This window comes from Xenopus laevis, chromosome 9_10S, assembly GCF_017654675.1.
Source record: "Xenopus laevis strain J_2021 chromosome 9_10S, Xenopus_laevis_v10.1, whole genome shotgun sequence".
NCBI classification, from domain to species: Eukaryota; Metazoa; Chordata; class Amphibia; order Anura; family Pipidae; genus Xenopus; species Xenopus laevis.
The window spans coordinates 73,747,677-73,769,158 of record NC_054388.1 but is presented as its reverse complement, the minus strand read 5'-3'; the positions used below and the strand labels follow the sequence as shown (position 1 = coordinate 73,769,158).

General features: G+C 36.2%; 1 protein-coding gene across 1 annotated transcript in view; it reads left to right on the top strand.

Moving 5' to 3' along the window:
• The window catches only part of ube2f.S (ubiquitin conjugating enzyme E2F (putative) S homeolog), a 98,465-nt gene that overhangs the window by 61,243 nt on the left and 15,740 nt on the right, over positions 1–21,482 (top strand). Inside the window, 2 exon segments of the mRNA NM_001091552.1 lie at positions 18,780–18,812; positions 20,766–20,828. Coding sequence (NP_001085021.1) covers positions 18,780–18,812; positions 20,766–20,828 — 96 coding nt within the window.

Sequence of the window (21,482 nt, the reverse complement as noted above, 5' to 3'; positions counted from 1 at the left end):
TGTTCTGTATTGATTTTTTTTTGGTAAATAAGGTGACATTCTTGTTTATTTTTAAATTGAGAGTTTATCTGAAGTAATAAGAAATACAAACACAGAAGCATGATAATAGTAACACCTAAATTGTGTTTCATATGTTCCACTCACGTCCAGTATTTCTTGGTCCTTATTGCCCTTTCATCCCATATAAAATAGATATAGCTGTTTTAGATGTTTCACCCATTTTCAGGATAAGGACCAAGTATAAATCAACGGGTATTAAATGAAAGAAGACAGTATCTCCAGGTTTTCTGCCTTTATAAATCTTTTCACGCTTACTACAAATTGTAAAGGACAAACCTCTAGACAAGATGAGACAGCACAGAGCCCTTCAACTGACAGCTGATTTGTGCACTAATTATATGTTGTATGGTCTATAACAGACATGTGAGATTGGATCCTGATGGCATATGAACTATTAGATTGCATTGGTTCAGAAATATCTATTGGATGTACAATGCTTTTATGATGCTTATATCTTAATCGGTTCCATATATATGTGATTCAGTTTTATATGTATTATTTTAACTATTTTTTATAGGTAGGCTTGCTTGAATTTTTATTTTTAGAGGTCTGTGAATATGATACTTTCTTGAAGTAGTTTTACAAGTGTGAGGCACATAGATTTCTCTTGGTAGGCCAGACAGAGCCCTAAATGAGTGCAGTCTTTGTCGCTATCTTTGGCAGTACTTGGTAATAAAATTGTAATTATTTACATCACCACCTGGGATTTATTGTATATTATTTATTGACTTCTATCCGGTTTATTAATGCACATTTAACACTTTAAAATGGTAACAGGAAAGGTTCTTTAGCTCTCTCTCTTTAGCTTTTGTTGAATACAATTCTGTCAATACTTTTAATAATGAATGCAGGTTATGGATAAATATGTCATACCTTAATCCTCCACCCAAACAGATGGCTCTAATCAGCAGGATGTTTTTATCAGCTCATGTTTGTCACCAGTTGCCTCCTGAGGCGATGCTGCCAAAATGCATATACAACCGGAAATCAGAAACCAGCAGCAGGGTAATTCTTAAATTAGAATGGTAGGATCATGAATGGACCGTAGGAATTACTGTGCAGATGCACCAATACATATGTGTGACACAGAAAAAGAACAAGGTTTCTTTTGATCCCATTTACTGCAAATTAAAGCATTTTCTAATGTGATTGGAAGAACCACTGCTGACAGAGAAGCATAAGAAAGCCCAAGTGGAACTTCAACATGAGAAAATTTCTGTGGAAGAGAATTGTGGGACAGATGAGACAAAATTAGAAGTTTTTGGTTAAACACAACTTAACTTCAAAGACAAAAACACCATCCATATGATGGAGGTGTTTTGCTAATGTTTATGGTTGCTTTACTGCCCCTGGAACTGGGTGCCTTCAGTCCAAGATGATATGAAATCAGGAGCTACAGTTGGTCTGTATCTTAGATCAGAGTTCTTACAACAGGGCAATGACCCAAAGAACACCCAGGATTAATTTAAATAATTAAAAACAAAAGAAATTCTAGCACGTCCACACTAGTGCTTCCATAAACCACAAATCACATCACATCTTCATAAAGCAGGTTCAAACAACATTTTCATTTTAAAACAACATGAAACCACTACCAGAGTTACAAAGAAGGCATTTGTCCTTGCCTAAAATGGCATAATTGTTTAATGTGTCAAGAAGAACAGTCTTAAAACTCATGACATATGTCAGACATAGAGAAAATGAATTAGTTAAAACTCGTTGATGAGGATTCTAAGAACACCTATAATAAAAAAACTCAGGCATGCGTGTGAGTTAGCGTCCCTTTGATCCATTTGAGATGTGGCACATGTGGGTGCCTTGCCCAGTGCAGGCAGCAAAATCCCTATGGGGGCAGGTATCATATGTATCTAAAGCTGAAACACAATTATGTATGAACTGGTTAAACAGTGATCCCCAACCAGTAGCTCATGAGCAACATGTTGCTCTCCAACCCCTTGGCTGTTGCACCCAGTGGCCTCAAAGCAGGAGCTTATTTTCGAATTCCAGGCTTGGAGACAAGTTTTAGTTGCATAAAAACCAGGTGTACTGCCAAACAGAGCCTCAATGTAGGTTGACAAGCCACATAAGGACTACTAAATGGCCAATCACAGCACTTATTTGGCACCCCAGGAACATTTTTCATGCTAGTGTTGCTCCCCAACTCCTTTTACTTCTGAATGTTGCTCATGGGTTCTAAAGGTTGGGGATCCCTGAGTTAAAGGATTAAACCTGAGTCTTTCCACAAAGCAATCTTGTGGTATTCACTAGGCCAAGGAATTTTAGGACATCTTAAAGAGCCAAGTGCACTGAAAATGCTATTTCCCAATTCCAATAAAATGGTTCAACCATACACCCTTCTGGACATGTTCAAGAGTGGTTTAAAATACACTAGGATAAAGTTAAGCGTCGTCCATAGCTTTCCCAGCTGCCAGATCTATACATCAAAGAAGACTTACAATAATAAGTGTAGGTAAAATTGAAATAACTACTCAAATTCATTAGTCTCAAAAAAAATAAAAAAGTTTGTCTTCAATGTTTAGGCCTCCAGTGAGACCCGTTTAATCATTGATACTGTATATAATCCATCAAGAAGCAGGCAGCAGCAAGGCTTACTTTGAGAACTTATTATTAGATTAGATTTGTCTAATTTGTTGACACTTGACACTATGGTATAATAACAACCGAACTCAAATACAAAGAACTGACTCAAAACAACAGTGTTACAGAAAAGCAAAATGCACTTAATATCAAACCAGTGCAAAGAGGAAATATGCTATGATGAATGAAATAGGGCTTCTCTCAATATGAGGCCTCATCCTGTCACATATCATCTGCATGGGAAACTTTAGCCACAGAGCAAGGATAGTTTGGAAACTATTTGCTGGGCCTCTGAAACCCCAAGGGCTTGAAAAGTGTAGAAGTGGCTTCACATTACATGTGCACTTATTTGACAAGAAAATGTATGTATGCTTGCTTCTTTAACCTCTGTAGCTTAAGTACGTCCTCTCACATCAGATTTAAAAGTCACTTTATTGTGTTTCCTTTTGTCTGGATAACATTATTTAGCCATTGATCACCTTGTTCAGAATCAAATCTTGCATTTTGTGTTAAGTGATGTAGCTGCCACTTGTCTAATCCCAATTCTCAAATGCTAAGGGCCTACTGACTCTTCATGTTCAACTTACTTTACACTTATGCAGTGTAAGTAATTAGAAAACATTGGTTTCATTAAACAGAAATATATTGTTAGAACAGAGTTGTCCATCTTTTGCCCTGGAAGATGGATGTGCTACACCAATATTTTGATTAATATCTGCTAGTCTACCTATTGACTCCATAAGGAAGAAATATAGGTTTTGCGCTGAACTCCAAAGGACAGACAGCTCTCAGTATTTAGATCCTCAGTTGTATTCATACACACTTAACTATTAAATCTTAAAGCACATGTAAACCCCATCCACAAAAGTTTAGTTTGTGAACAGCCTCTTTTAAATATTTAGATAACTGCCACTCTGGTTGTTAAAAGGTTAACAGTAAGGCTGCAGCATCCCGTTAAACACTTACAATTCCTTCTCCTCCTCTAACCCCCATAGCCCCCTCCCTCAGGAATTTGCTTTGGCTGTGGACTTATGAGCATGCTCCGTTCTTCTCAGATTACTAAACACACCCTCCAGTCTAGCAGCCAATGAAGAAATAGCATTGCTGGTTCCCATTGGAACTCTAGCTGTCTGAATCTATTTTTTTCTCCTAACAACCTCTCCGGAGCTCAGCTTCACCCCAGTAGAACTTTTTATCAAAGTATGTTCTGCCTGTATAACCCTGCATTCTGCATTGCATGAACTATACAGCATAAATGTCCATGTTACTGATGATGTGTCCGAGGGAAAATGGCCAGGAACAAGTTACAAGTACAGGGTACTACAACTCTGCCATCTGAACTGGCTGCAAATGTTATGTGTTGTTCATGGAGTTGCAGGATTTTGCACATATAGTAAGTTTGTTTTCATCTACGCACAACTGAAAATTGTTGCCCGATGTGCCAACGATTGTTGTTGACCCAAGCTCAGCAAAGATCATTTTTGGTGACTTTTATTTCTGTGTAGGCAGGACTGGATTTATAGGAAGGCCTCAACGGTATGGGCCTAAGGTGGCAGGATTTTTATGGGTGGCATGCTGCCCAGGTCTTGAGCTCTTTAAATCTCTTGTGCACAAGTCCCCGGTGCTCCGGACACGATAAGGAAAGACTTGTTCAAACACAAAGTTGGGGGCAATGAGCAGTGCCATCCTAGGGGCACCCAAAGTGTAAATGTGGGCCCAGCTTTATGTGACGATTTCTTATTCCTTTCTAGCATATGTCACAAACCCATTTTGCTTAATGTTAGGAAGTCTACAAATGTTCTCAATTTCAAAGACTATGTGCATGCTATTGCAGGGAGTTCCTGGAGCAGAAGAAAGATAATACTGCCAACCTCTGCAGCAACGTACCCAGAGAATATCCACTGATAAAAGGTTAAGATGTTGTTTTTTCTACGCGGGGTTCAGGATGATTAACAAATTGCCAATATGTTTTACTTCCCTTGCCTCTAAAAGTTCACACAGCTTGGGACCAGACTAACAGACCTGCTACTAAGAAACATACAGTACATTAAATGAACATTTTAGAAAAACAGTGAAAACTAGGTGAAAACATATGAAATTGAGTTATTATAAAAAGGAGTTATAATGTGGTGACAGTTCCCCTTTGAAAAGCAGATTTAGACAAATACAATATTTTTCTTGCATGCTACGTATTTTCTTGTTTGCTTGCAGTTGAAGCATGATGAACCATATATTAATTTGCTAAGTACTTCACTTAGGCTGTGAAGAAAATCCAGCTATTTCTGTTTCAAAGAAGTATTCCTCAAGTAAGATTGCTTGGCCCGCAGACTGCAATCCTGTTTTCTGGTGATTAAATTCAGCTAAAGGATATGGTTCTGCGTCTCAGTAGTGTGATGAGATGGGAAGGCTCAAAGCTATGTTGGTTCCTACAAATGGCCATAACTTGTATTTCATACGAGTTGCTACTTAGCAGAACTGTGTTTATTTGATAGAGTTTAAAACGTTGGGCTTTATGACCATGGACCATATGACCAATGGACACACACACGTCCTTCAAAGTTTGTGAACCCTTGAAAACAAATGAAACAAAAATTATTATAATTGGTCATGTATTTATTGAAAAAAATTATCCAATAACATATCTATGTATGGCAAATGTAAGTGAATCAGTACTCACTTTCTTTCTATGAGTATTTGGTGTGACCCCCTTGTGCAGCAATAACTGCAACTAAACGTTTGGAGTAACTGTTGGTCAGTCTTGAACATCAAGGAATTTTAGCCCATTTCTCCATACAGAACAGCTCCAGCTCTTGGATGTTTGTACATTTCATCACATGATCCTCTTGCTTTATGTATTTTTAAAAAATTCAATTGGATTAAGGTCAGGACTTTGACTTGGCCATTCCAGAACATTAACTTTATTCTTCTTTAACCATACTTTGGTAGAATGACTTGTGTGTTTAGGGTCATTGTCTTGCTGCATGACCCACTGTCTCTTGAGATTTGGTTCACAGACAGATGTCTTGACATTTTGCTTTAGAATTCTCTGGTATAGTTCAGAAATAATTGTTCCATCAATGATGGCAAGCCATCCAGGTTCATATGAAACACTTCCACCACCATGTTTCACAGATGGGCAGTGTTTTTCTTTTTCCAAAAAGCTCTATTTTGGCTTCATCCATCCACAAAACATTCTTCCAGTATTCTTCAAGTTTGGCCACATGATCTTTAGCAAACTGTACATGGTCAGCAATATTGTTAGGGGTGAGCAGTGGCTTTCTCCTACCCTGATATACACACCATTGTTGATCAGTGTTCTGATGGTGGACTCATGAACATTAGCCAATATGAGACAGTCCTTTATTTGCTTAGAAGTTACCCTAGGTTCCATTGTAATCTCTTGGACTATTAGCCTTACAGTTGGAGTTCTCTTTGATGGTCAATCACTTCTGGGTAGGGTAACAATCTGTCTGACTGTTAATTGGTGGAGTCCAAACTCTTTAGAGATAGTCTTGTAACCTTTTCTAGCTTTATGGGCATCAACAACTCTTTTTTTTTTTGTGTGTGTGTGTGCACATAAACACACACAACTATTCTTTCTTTGCATTTTAATTTCAAGTTCCTTTCTCCAAAAAATCAGCAGTTAAAGATTTCACAATGAGTTACTTGCAGACTGCAGTAGGAAACCCTGTTTATATTTGGTGGGAAGCCTCCCAACATTTAAACATTAAAAAGCCAAGGCCCTTTTGGACTAAATCATGATCATTGGGAGGTATGTAAAAGTATTATTATAAAACTATTATTTCTAGTATTTTTAACAGCCTATTTCTCAGAAATACTGAAAGCAATCAAAACATAACAATTATTGATGCTATTCACAAAGGTACTTCTGCCCATACATGCTCCAGTATAAACAGTGTTCTCATAGTACCAAGCAAATCAAACATGTTGTTTTGAATGGTGTGTGCATTGCTGTGCCAGTTGTGACAGCATCCACATTCAAAATTTAACTTGCTCACAATTCACAACTTGTGTACACAAATCTCTGCCAGTTTTGGTGCATCAAGTGCAAGTTGCGGTGCTTACAACTTATCTTGGACCCACAATAATGTTGGAATTCTGGCAAAAAGTCTAAACTGTGAGTAAAAACTGGGCAATCTGCGCCTCTAATATGCACTGCCCACACTGTGGTGCCTTTATAATTGAGCAACAGCTGAATAAAAAAAGGGAGATGTGCAAAACTTTGTATAAATGAATCCTAAGCCATGAATGAAGGACATGTCATCTACTGTAGCTCAAGTTCTTAGTTCTGATCTTGGCAGTGCATCCATTAATATACCTTTATTCTATTCGGTCTGTATAAGCTGAGCAAAGTGATGACATTTTCTATAGCTGCGACCAAGTGCTGTCAGTAATGTTAGGTCTAGTAAATGTTTTGTCAGTTCTGACGCTTTTTCTTTTGGTTTTTTTTATCTTTACATCAGGATGACAGACTAGGTGTAATCTTCCTGTCATCTATAGTGACATGTTGCCATGTAAGATTGGCTTTGCTGCAGTGTTTCTCTGTGTGTTTGATTGATGCCTTTGATAATTAAATGATAGCACACACAAAAAACTGTAATTATTTGTTACTCCACTCTCATTATTTGCTACTCCACTCATCCAGCCAAGTGTCACAGGTATGTTGCAGCATACAGTCCTTCTGATAGATTATTGTTTTTTTCCTTTTGTTTTGGCTGGTTTTATCTCTTTTAATAGCCAGTTATTCGCTGTGACTATGTAGTGCAGTTCGTTGCAAAGATTAAAAAAAATCGCAATATAATTGCAAAAAAAATTGTACTTTTACAATATACTACTTACAGTACATACTACTCTAGTCTTTAACACTTGCATTCATCTTTTGTATCTCTTCTGCACATGACTGGCCACTCTCTGCTGCTGCTGCTACTTGTGTCATCTGTTGCAACGGGAGCTGTGGCTCAATTTTTGATATCTGTATATGTGAATAGGAATTCAAGGCAGTGTTTATTTTTTAAAGAATTGTATACACACGTATAATGTTATATGTGTATGTATATGTGTATGTATATATATATATATATATATATATATATATATATATATATATATATATACATACATATAACACTTTATTAAAAAAATCAGAAAAAAAATTGAATGAATAAAATCATTGCAAACGCTTTAATGCCTCAAAAAAAAAAATCAAGTTTACAAACTCAAAAAAAGACTCAAATTGAATAAATAACTTCAATTTTGCCTACAAAAACTCCCACTGACTTCTACGTGACGTTGCAAGCTTTAAGATGACAGTGTTTTTTACATTTGATTTTTTTAGCTTAATAAATACTTGATTTTAATCTATACATTTAAAAAACAGAATTTGCATGTGATAAATCAACCCCTAATTGTCGCTTGTAAATATAATGTGAGGTATAAATAAACAGACATAGGCACTTTACATCTTGCCGACTCGTGAGGATGTTGATGTGATGTTTTTCCTTATATCCATTTTTCGATTCTAATAAATGTGTTTTTGGTGCACAAAATATACACAGAATAATCTATTGCAGTATTACACTGTTCACTGTAACTCATAATCGATTGCTGTTTTGTTTATTGTCTCTGCTGTTTTGCACACTGTCCCTAAATATGCACTGTAATGTTGGTTTGTATATTGTAAGAGGGAACAGAGTTAAGAACATTTTTCAAGCTTTGTACCAAAATCTCAGACTCTTATCATTATCATTTAGAAGTAAATGTTACTTGCTTTATTCACAAGCAGTGTCAATATAAGGAAAAGAGACTCTTTTTTTTGGCAACCTTGGCAAATGAGCAGACTTTAAGGGGCAGATTTATTAAGGTTTGAATTTTCGAGTTGGATTTTTGTTCAAAATTCGAGTTGGGACTAATCCAAACTCAAATTCTAATTTGAGATTAATCATACCTGGACCCTGGGAACAACGCAAATTCGACTATTCGCCACCTAAATCCTGCCAAGTTCATGTAGAAGTCAATGGTAGATTTCCAGTGACCCATTTGAAGATGTTAATAGCTTTCTTGACATTCAATTTTTTTTCGGAGAAAAAACTCGATTCACGTTTAGTTGAATTCGATTCAAGTTTTAGGGTCGGTAATATCCGTTCGAGTTTGAGGTTTGAGTTTTTTCTTATATAACCTTCCATTTCTAGTTGTGAGTATATTCGAAAAAAATTCACTTGAATTTGAAATTCTACCTTTGATAGATCTGCCCATAGTTTATGGCAGGTTTATCAAGGGTCAAGGTTGAAGATATGTGTTTAATATGGCTAATGGACGTTAATCCACTGTTACTTGCTTTATGAATTATTTAGAATTATTATAGAATAGGTCCATTTCACTAGTGAATTTACGCCAGCACCCGTTACTAAATTGGCAAAGTAACAAAATGACATCACACTGGTGAATTTTCGCTAGCGTTAGCCACTTCGCCCTTTAGTAAATTTGCCCCATAGAATTGCCTCAAATGTTCTTGATCAGTCAATGTGGCATATGAGTACAATTTCTTCAATTGGCTTAGATCAAGATTTACCTGTTCAGGATCTGTCTTACATCATATTCAAGGAAATAATGATAACAAATAAAACGGATACATGACATTGACTAAATCATTTGTGGAAATGTATCACAAAGGTTAATTTTTTGATAAATGTGACCCCTAGATCTTGTATTAGTGCCTGTCCCTGCCAGTGCTTACATTTTCAGGGTTTGTTGCTCACTTGGAGTAAAACTAAGGTAGCAAACAAAACACTTGAATTGTGAGATGCAAGTGAATTTAAAGCATTTTTATGAATTTGAGTGGAGTAACATAATATTAGGTCTATTTTACTGACTGAAAGCACTTAGCATATTAACTTCATTTAGCATATTAATTTCAGTGATAGTGCTGTGGGAAACATACCTCTTCATGAAATAAACATACTTTCAACTACATTGTCTATGTGGGTGATACAGGAAAAATTTGACAGAGAGAGGCCCACATAACTGTTTAATAGTTCTTCTCTTTCTGCATCATTTGAAATCCTGGCAGGGAAGGAGAGACTAAACACTGATCTTACAAATTGTAACTTCAACACAGCTTACAGACAGCATGCAGGAACTACATAACCCACAATGCATTGCACTGTTATGTTCCTTTTATCATTGTTGGCAGGGAATTGTGGGGTTTGGAGGATGCAGGCTAAGGACAGCTGTCTATTGATACAAATTAACAGTAGTCAGCCAGCTCAGCAAAGTAGCCAGACAGATCAGCGGTACAGCAGGGGGCTAGGCTTAGGGAAATTAAATGGTTAGGGAAACCATTAAAAATCATGAAAAGTCTGCATATTTTTTTAATTGATGTGTATTGAAAAGTTGCTTGAAATTATGTTTTCTTTTAAAAAAGCTTAAGTTATGTTTTTGGGGAGTTCCCCTTTTAAGAGTTGCCTGCAGTTTAACCTCTGTGCAGAAGGGAAATGATGGCATAATATTTGCACTCAAGCTATCTTACTGCTTTATGCCACTTTTCCTAAGTTACTGAGAAATGTTCCTGAACATTACCCAGATTGCAAGCCTTGAGAGTATAGTGGTTGATGTAAATCTCACATTTAATTCTGATTAATTGTTAGCAAAGAAAAAAAAGCTATTCAACCCCACACATCAAATGAGCAAGCAGCAGGCAAACAAAAGGTGCATACAAAAAGAAACCGTTATGTTAACTCGAATAGAACATTTTCTACCTCACAGTAAAGTTGCACAACAATGTTACTGTTATCAGTCATAATGGGTTGTTCTTAATTAGTAACCCACTTCTGACATCACAGTGCACATCTGTCCTTGGAAGCAGCTTCTGGCAAAAAACATGATAAAATAGTTGTTAAAATACGTTAATGATCTTCCTAATGGGTGGAATGTGGCTCACTGGTTAGCATTGCTTCATTGCATCACACACAGTGCACACTGGCCCAGTGTTATAGTAGTAACTCATTATTTGCAAGTGCAGTCATTTAAAAAAAACATGTTTTATATACCATCAATGGTCTAATGTGCATGTCCAGGACCACCTGTACAAAAAAAGTGCTTATTTCAGTCCCTCATGTGGTTTATCCCTAGACCAGTATCTCCATTTGACATTACCATGTGTTTGTTGGGAGTGAGATCAGAGAAACACAAAACAATTTTCCGGAATTTTTTTAAAAAAAAGATCTAATTTTTTAATTTATAGAATAGGCAAAATACCATTTCATATTTAGCAAAGGCGTACATAAATGTTTACTTACCCTTTTTGCTCCATGCCTTCTAGGGATTACTTAGACAAAGTCACATGTGGAAGGGTTTCCTCGGTTGCACATTTCTACAATAGAACAAGCACTGACAGTTGTCACAATTCATTAAGCGAAGGTTACACATATAATCAACACTGGTGAAGCTGTCTTATCAAAAGCAACATATTCACAAATACTGGGCAAATCATTATGAGTAATCGCCTACGCAGGCAAATAAAACATTATTATTCATGTTGAATCTCAAATTATATTTCTACAAGGTTCATGTTACGAAGGAATGTCCAAGCACTTCAAGGGAAACTGTGACATTTTAGTTGAAAAGTTCAAGTGCAGTGCGATTTAATTAATGGTTTGTCTAGATTCATACAGGTTAACAGTGGCTGATTTAGTTAGTAGGAAAAGAGCAATAAGTGGTATCTCATTTTGTAAAAACTGTCTGGCTTTTATGATTGCTTAACAGGGCTACCATGCATTGTCCTTCTGCAGTGTCCCAAAAAAGCATTTCACCTTCTCCACCAGCCAGCAGTTCAGCAAGTCTTCACCTCAACTCTTCAGAATGTGGAAGGTTTTGTTACATTTGATGAAGATTTGTACTTGTGTCTTTCCTCCTAAGCAAACATTCTAGTATAACCACCAACTAAAGTATGGGGTCAATTATCTGCAAAGCCACAATCCAGTAATTCCTAAAATATGGGAATGCCACTTTCAATCGTGTATAAGCAAACATGTTTAGACTGATTTGCTTTTGCTCTAATTAAAAAAAAAACCCATTGTACACATACTTCATGTTTAATATAATAGACCCGATGTTTTATATATATATATGTATTTGACTATATATATATATATATATATATATATATATATATATATATAGATATATATATATATATATAGATATATAGATAGATATATAGATATATAGATAGATATATATATATATATAGATATATATATAAAGCACATCATTATTTGATTGTTTTTACACTGTACTATTAGTAAAATTTAGATCAAGTAAATCAGTTCAGTTTCAGTTTAGATCAAGTAAATATCAGGGCAGTCATCATTGCCCTTGTTTGGGTTCTCCGTGATTTTCTATGCAGCCATATTACTGCAGTACCAACCAAGCTAGTAAACGAGAGCCTGAACTTTGTTTTCTTTTGTTTCTTTTTTAATAAAATAAATATTTGTGGGTGTAGCTTTAGCATCTTTACATTGCATTGCATTTCAGGACCATAGAGATACCTATATGCCACTCAGTCTGTGGATTTCCAGCTGTTGCCTTTGCCCCTTTGGGTGGCCTTCTAGTAAAACTGTATTACTAAAATCCTGTGAACCCTGGATTATTTGATAGTTTATCAGATATTTATCATAAGGATGTGGATCCAAATACCATGACACAAAATATCTTGAGCCTTTAACTTTTCTGAATTTCTGCTTTAAACTGCCAGAGGGGTCAGTGACACACATCAAACCAGGTTAAAGAAAGCTGTTCTCTGTGCTGGCTATTTCTGAGAAAGCCAGGGTTTATTGCTATGTTTTAGAGTATATAAATGGCCTTAAGGGTAATCTAAACTGACATATTGCATCTTTTGCCTTAGTTTACTGCAATTTACAGAGATAAAACTCTGTACATCACATATTGCTAAATGTGGCAGCTGCCAAAACACTTGACTCTGAGCCTCGGAGCAGCAATGTTCTGCTTAATTTCTCATGTGAGGCACAGAGCCATCTCCTGCAGGGTTTTGTGTGGATAAGTGAATGCTACGATTTGTTTTGGGGGTTTTTTAAGCAAGCCAATTGCAGCAGTAAATTGACATTAAAATATCGGACTGTTCAACACAACTCTACACAAAAATATATTTCCAGTCTTTTACAGGATAAAATTGCGTAACACCACTTTTATAAAAGTAAATAATCTTTCTTCAAAATGCCCTAAGGCTATGGGCACACAGGCTGTTGACTCCAGCTGTTATCAGCCTGCGTATATTTGCAAGCGGAGAGAAGCAGATCTGCTCAGTGCCCCTGCTTCATTGATTTGAATCCAATCAGCCTGTGTGTGATCACACACATAGGCTGAGGTTAGCCCAAATACTGACCTCAGCTTTAGCGCCACTGTCTGTGAGCAAAACAGGCTGATTGGATTCAAATCAATGGAGCAGGGGCACTGAGCTGATCTGCTTCTCTCCGCCTGCAAATATACGCAGTCTGATAACAAAAGGAGCCAACAGCCTGCGTGCCCATAGCCTAAGCATGCATCTCCTTTAAAGGGCTAGTTCGCCTTTATATTCACTCTTAGTATGATGTAGATGGTTGGTTATCATTTATTGCATTTTTGTGGTTATTACATTTTTTTTGTGATTATAAAATTATTATTGCAACCAGACGTCGTTTTAAATTGCAAGCTGGTAAGAGGCAGAAGAGAAAAGCAAATTCAAAAATTATAGATAGATAGATATATATATATATATATATATATATATATATATATATATATATATATATATATATATATATATATATATATATATAATAAAACCATAAAACATTCTAGAAATACTGTACTTAAGCTGAACTGCCCCTTTAAAGGAATTGTTCAGTGTAAAAATAAAAACTGGGTAAATAGGCTGTGCAAAATAAGAAATGTTTCTAATATAGTTAGTTAGGCAAAAATGTAATGTATAAAGGCTGGAGTGATTTGATGTATAACATGTCAGTCAGAGCACTACTTCCTGCTTTTCAGCTCTCTTGGTTTACACTGACTGGTTACCCTGGTTACCAGGCAGTAACCAATCAGAGACTTGAGGGGGGGCCACATGGGTCATATCCGTTGCTTTTGAATCTGAGCTGGATGCTGAGGGTCAATTGCAAACTCACTGAACAGAAATGTACCATGTGGATCACCTTCAAGTCGCTGACTAACTCAGAGTTATAGAGCTGAAAAGCAGGAAGTTGGATTCTGGCTGTTTTATTAGACATCTGTTCACTCCAGCCTTTATATATTACATTTTTGCCTAACTAACTATATTAGAAACACTTTTTATTTTGCACAGCCTATCTATTTACCCAGTTTTTATTTTCACACTGAACTATTCCTTTAACTGTTGTGCAATAAAGCAACTTTGCTATGTCATATACCCCTCTGTTTTACTATCACATATTAAGAAATTAATTCTGTGATCTAAGTAATCACATTTTAGAAACAGAGTAGTCCCTTATGAGCATATCAGCAACTTACATGTGTTCTCTTAAGGGTATGCTACTATTGTTACTTTAACAACAGTACTTAGGTGAAGAAGTTGGCAGAAATATTTTTTTTTATTATCGTTTATAAGATTTATGTTTTTTTGCCCTCTACAAACAAATGTTGGGGTAATTAAGCTTTTGCTAACTGTGAACACAGAACATTCTTTCTTTGTATATTTAGATGTATTTGTTTTCATTCCCCACCATAAAAGCAAAATATAGCTTATAATATGTAGCAAAATAGAAAGTCGATCCCTATGCAGGCATGGAAAAATGTTCACCAGTAATGTATGAAAACCAACAATGTCATTTTCACTGATGCAGTGTTTAGATAATTCATTCTCTCAGTATTTGCCACCGTCAAATGCCGACGTCCGGGTTCTACTTCTATAGATGCTGCACCTGCTCGTCTCGCCCGTTTTGTGACGTCATCGGCGGCCCGGCGTGGGTCAATAAAAGCAACCCCGGTAGTCGGATGCGGGCGGCGCGGGCTAAGTGAGGGCTGGTTAGGGTCGAGTACGGGTCGTGGAAATCCCATCCCCCACATCACTACAACTTACAACTGACGAGCCCTGTTATGAGCATTTTTCATGCAGTTGCAGGGTCTATGTGGGGCTGTTTTGGGGCTACAAAAAAACACGTTTCAAAACCGTTCCATGTTTCAATACCCCTAAGGGGGGTGTCGGGGAATGACCATCGTTTAATAGTCATGTATTAATTGTGCATAGTTGTGTTTTTTTAGTTGAAAAATGAGTTTGAATGTTCTTCATGAGCCTATAATATGATGTTCCTGTGTTTTCTTGGACTCACTGCATTGCAGCCTGCAGCTTGTATGGCCAGTGTATGTTGTTCTGTCTGGAACTGGACAGTGAGTGTGGTTCCTAGTGGCTATGCAAAAAGTCAGCACTGATGTTTTTTGTTTTTTTTTTTTTTTTTCAATTTGCAGGTTTATTGTGCTTAGATATAGTAAGACTACAAACAAAGCCAAGATCTACAAGCTCAGTGACACATAAGAGCTAAGTAAATCGTTGAATAAGCACGATTAACACAATGAGGAAAAATTACATCCTGAACATTATACTCATATGTAGAAGAAAAAGGAGAAAGATTATAGATGAAAGAATAGAGAAATACAGATAATTTATACATGGATCTTACTAAGAAAGCACTGATGTTTTTAATCTTTCACTGATAAATTGCACAGATTGTCACCAACTTACAGAATATCCTAACAACAGCTCTATAATTATTATTTGTATGGTGACTACATGGCTGTTATGTTCTGCCATAAGAAATGCAGAAGAATTGTGGAATGTAACAGGTGCCAGAAGTTGGTGGACTCCATGTAACACAGATGTGCAGCAGTTCTCAGAAACACTGTTTATACAACTAAATATTAGTTCAGTGATTCAAAGGAAAGCAAAATCTTGAAACATTTTTCAGTTTATACAGTGAATGTTTGAGTTTGTAAAGAAGAATGGAGACACTGCTATTTTTTGGAACAGCCTAATGTTCCCTTTTCTTCACTTTCGGTAAAGGAATAACACAAATGAGATACACTTTTCTTCCTGTTTTGATTTGGAATAGAATGTGCAGTGTTCCCAATGCATTTGTATGTATGGAAATAAAAACTATTATAAGGATTTTGAGCTTTATTCACTTTTTTTAAACTCACTGCTATTATTCTGAAAACTGTATATATGTGAATATATATGTGAATATATATATATATATATGTGTGTGTGTGTGGAACCAGCCTGGGAACGAGTCCATGCTCATTTCATGACTAGCCCAGAAGTTGGATGGATGGATCTGTCTGCATATTTTTAGCAATTGATGCTTTGCTGATATTTTTGATCATCCTAGTGTACACTGTGTTATAAGATAGGGATACAACAAATCCAGCATTCTGTTAAGGATTTGGAAGAATCCGAGCCATTTTTAACTGGATTTGGCCGAATGCAAGAGCCTGGCTGAACCAAATCTAATCCCTGCTAAACACAAAAAAAATTGGTGCTGTGGCATTTTTCCCGCCCATACAGCTGAAATTCCTATCCAACCCAAGAGTTCAGACTTTGTTTGAGATTTGGCCGGATCCAGAGAGAAGTATTTGGAGTTGATCACAAGCCCCTGCTAGGTGTAATTTTTAAGAGGGATCTCATGGGAAATTCTAGTACATTTTTATTTATTTGTCCGGTTCAGTGGAGCAGTAAATTCATGCCCCAGTTTAAGCAGGATTACGTATAAGGAAATGCTGGCTGGCAGCTGTGTAGTTATTTTTCTGCAATTCTAAAAATGTACACACAAATTAATTAAAATGTACACAGAGTTAACTTCTTTCTGTTTAACACAATGTGAATGAATTGGCACCAATACAACTTTATTACCTTTTTATAGCTTTACACACTTTAAGGGGCAGATTTATTAAGGGGCAAATTTCGAAGTGCAAAAAACTTCGAAATTCGACCATTGAATAGGGTAGTTCGACATTCGATGTTGAAGGATTTTTAAAATCGTACGATTGTACGATTAAATCTTTCGAATCGAACGATTTAATCGTACGATTTTACCAAAAATCGTTCGATTTCTCAAAACTTGCCCAAACACTCAAGATTATAGGAGGTCTCCCATAGGATAAACAGCAATTCGGCAGGTTTAAGATGGCGAAGTCGAACTTTTTAAAGAGACAGTACTTCGATTTTCAAAGTAGACGTTTTTCACTTCGAATCAAAGTCGAATTTGGCCTATTCGATGGTTGTTGTATCCAAAAATTACTTCGAAATTCAACGTTTTTGAAATTCGAAAATTCACTTCGACCCTTAGTAAATGTGCCCCTAATTGTTAAGATGAGAAGTAATTGCTAAGAAGTAGATTAGTAGGGTGTATCTCTTGTGACCCTTAGGTGGCCATAGATAAGATTTTTTCATTAGCGTAAGACCAAGCTTATCCTGCATCGTTCGTTAAATGTACGATTTGTCCATCAAGCGATATTGTCTAGTTGAAACCAGTAAAACTGAGGGTAGCTGCCCACTCGGCCCTGCAAACAATTGGCAATGGATACATTTCACTGTGAACGATTGAAAATTTTCTAACATGACCGATCGATTTTCTGACTGATGTCGAACAAAAAATCATTAGATGCACAATCGTTCTGTGCCCACTAAGCTCAACGATAATTTGACAGATTTGTCGGATTGCACTGAAATTGGTTAAAATCTTAACATCTATGGCCACCTTAAAGGTGAAAGTCTTGCTTTTGGACTAGTTATGAATGTCTGTAGCCAGTATCACATAGATTGCTTTGTCATTCCGGTGTTACTTTTCCTCGTGGGAAATCAGCTCACTCTCACACTAACTTTTAATTGGCTTTGGGCCTTGGAGAATGAATGCGTTGAACCAAATATATGTAGCCTTCTACTACATACATCTCACCTTTTATTTTTATAGTGCTGACATGTTCCCAATCATATAGTCCCTATCTCAAGGGAGCTTACATGTTACTGTCCCTATCACCTTAGTACATTTAACAGCATGCGTTTGTGGGCTCATCTTCTTTCAGTTAAATTGTAATTCAATATTCTAGATTTCTCATTGTAATAAATTGTGTGCTCACTGTAAAGTACAAAGCATGAAATAGTATAGGTGTGATTTCTTTTTAAGCGAATTCTTTTTTAATTTTCAGCGTTTATTTATAAAGAAAAAAAAAATTTTTTTTACTAGTGATGACTGTTGACTAAGTGAAATGCTATAGCATCTCGTGATTATAAAAATATCTGTCATTCAAACTGTTGCTCCTCTTATGGCCTGGCTGTGTGTGGAGCGGGGGGTGACAAGGTTAGGGATCATGTTTGTTAATTGTTGTTTGTCTAAGAAGCAATAACGTATACCTTTTAAAAACCGGTAAAGGGAAGGAAGATTTAAATTATGAAGGTAGACTGTCACCTTTTGGGTTGTTTTCGTAGGAAAAAAATACACTTGCGAGCGGACATGATTGTTCTTTACAAGTAGATTAAACATTATAGACCGATAACAGGGAGATATATTTCTCCCATAAAAATTAGAAGTCACTCCTTTTAGACTAGAGGAAAAGAACTTTCTTTTGAAGCAGTGTAGGTGGTTCTTTATGGTGAGGACAGTGATGTTGCGCAATGCCTTACCGGGTGATGGCTGATTAATGCCTTTAAGAGGGGCTTGGATGATTATCCAAGCATAATAGCCAAGGTTACAACCTTCAAGATCTATAGGTAGGTAATGTACAGTTATGTGTTTTGTTAATATTTACAAGTGATATTTTATTGTGCCACTTAGGCTTCCTCAGTGTCTCACCATTAGCCATTGCACGCACTCTGTGTGATAAAAATCTGCAGCTCTTTCCATAAGTCCTGCCAGCGCCTCAGTCTGTATGTGTTGATTTTACAAAAATCTGCCTCAGATCCCTTGTTCTGTCTTTGGGCAACTCATAAGCTAAATGCATTAATCGCATAAACGGCTATGCAATCTTTTCCTAACATCTCTTTCTGCTGGTTAACATTTCTGTTTTTCCTTTATTTGCAGGATGTTGTGTGGGGATTGAACTCCTTGTTTACAGTGAGTACAGGCAGAAAATGAAATTAATGTTGTCAGTGTTCTGATGTGTTTATTGATAGTGGGACCTGGTTATGAAAGGCAGCCATCTGCAGATGTTCTAGTGATTCAGCTGATAACATATATGACCAGCGAGGAGAGTTATTAAAGTAATATTCTCAGGACTCGGCACAAAGCAAATATGTTAAAAAAGAGTAAATCCATGATTATGAACCTGTAACCTTCAAGTATAATCAATTACATTTTATGTATGTCCTGAAACTGCAGTCAATTTAAAAAAAAGATGCCTTATCCTAAGCTATAATAAATTTGAGCATCCATTTCCACTAGTTATGACGTTATCCATTATATATCCTTTTTCTTCCCTGGCTGAGGTCTGAAAGTATAACCACATACATAATCTCATTTGTGAATGCCATAAATCAACAAATATTAATATTTATGTTGTTGTTATTCTTTAAGTCTCTAAGCTGAGACCCTTTTGGTCCCATCTCTAACATTGTACCTTGTACTCCACACATACAGTATAGGGCAAAATCTTTTGGTGTAGAAAAGGATTTGCAATTCATTCCAAGTTAGGGCTTTATTTATCAAAATCCGAATTTTTCTGACTGTTTATATAAAAAAAGGCCAACCATACTATAATCCATAATTGGACCTTATTTATTATTTTTTAAAAAAAAAGCACGATTTAATCGGATTTGGGAAAACACAAAAACATTGAGCGAAAATCGTAATCATACAAATTATTTTAATTTTTTTCCTGAATCACTCGATTTTTTTCAGGCTGTTTCCGGAAAAGCCTGCATTTTTTGGATTTTTGCACCAAAAAGTCCAAAATAATCGGATTGTCCAGCGCAGACCACAGGAACTTCCAAATAGAATAGGGACCTCTCTCATTGATTTATATACAACCTGGGTAGGTCTGAGATGCCGGATTTTCAGATTCTGACTTTTACCATCCTTGGGATATAATAAATCTCGAAAAAATTCGCGTTTTTCCCCCACTAAAAATTCGGATTTTATAGTAAATAAAAAACTTGAATTTTTCGAGTTTTTGGCATTCAGACTTTGATAAATAACCCCCTTAAACGTGCCCAAAATGCATTTGCATTGGTCTTCCAAAAGTCTTTATAATTCTGCTTTCAAGAAAACACAGTATATGAATATAACAGCTCTATTATATCAGTCTGTCAAAAATGATGGCCTTAAAAATCCCCCTGTCACAGCTTGCTGTGCGTTTTAATGGAATCCTTCCCGGCTAATGTATTCTGCACTGATTGCTGAATCTTCAGTAGTTTTATGTAGCCCCACACCTGAAGGGCCAAAACGATTAGACTGATTCTACTGATCACTTGGCGTGGAATGCGAGCAGTTCTGGGTCATCCGATGGGCCAATGAATGAACAAAATTGGGTTTCTAATTGACCTGGTTTCTTCTTGGCTTTGGGCTGTAACCAGAGGTTAGTCAAGCAAATTAGCCATTCTTGTGCATAATTGAGTTACACAATAGTAAACATTTTGGTCCAAAGAAAACATTTTCTGGAGAGAAACATGATTAATAATTATAATAATTGCTGGAAATTACAATAAATTAATGAGTTGTCCCCATATTTTTCATTTTGTTTCAGGGTGCTTGAAATTAACTCCAAGAAGTAAGGAACATGTTGATTTGATTCTGAATGCTCCTTCAAGTAGCTAAAACACAAATACAGAGAAGATAGTTTAGACTACAATTCAGCATCTTGGACCAACTTTATTATAGACAAATATTGGAAAACACATTTAAGCTACACATTTGATACTTTTGATTTTATTAAAGAGTAAGGATATTGTTTTAATAATAAAGGCATACTTATTTTATTGTTTTTTTTTCTTACAATTTCAAATGTTTGTGTGTAAAAACAAGTGTGAAATGGGAATTTCTCACTTAAAACCATTCTCTCTCTCCCTATAGGATCTATTAAATTTTGATGATCCTTTAAACATTGAGGCAGCAGAGCATCATTTGAGGGATAAGGTAAGTGGTTATGAGACTTCTCTCCCCACATCCATAGCTGCTTTTGCCATTACACTCACAAGTTTGGTCTTTGTAATTCTTATTTCTGAAACAGAATTATTGTTCATGTTTATTGGAATTATTTATACCATTACCTGTATTCTGCTCTAAGGGCTTGTTCACAGTTCACCCAGAAATAAATACTCTTTCCATTTACTTTCTATTTGTCTAAATTGATACATTTCTTATCTTTGTCCCTGCTGAGCAGAATCCCATTACAGGCAGCTGTTAGAATTGATACAATAGTTGCTAATACTCCAGAGAAGCTGCTGAGAACTGTATCCACTAAATGTAGTAAATTGTAACAGTTCAGAATCTGCTCCTGGATCATTGAGCTGTTAGACTGAAACCCCAGAGACAGGAACATTAAACTTTAAATTTACATTTTGGGAAAACTGTAAAAAATAAAAGATGGAAAGCATTTGAAAAAAGTCTTTGTTTATGGTGAACAATCTGAAAACAACTGAACTGAAAAGTGTTGGAAGGTGAACAACCCGTTTAGGCTAATACATTGTTCAACTTTGTATAATGACACAAATTGTTGGAGTTTCTTGATCTCTAATTCTGACCAGAGCAATAATAATTATTCAGATTTACAGGCAGTTAGGTGTGGCA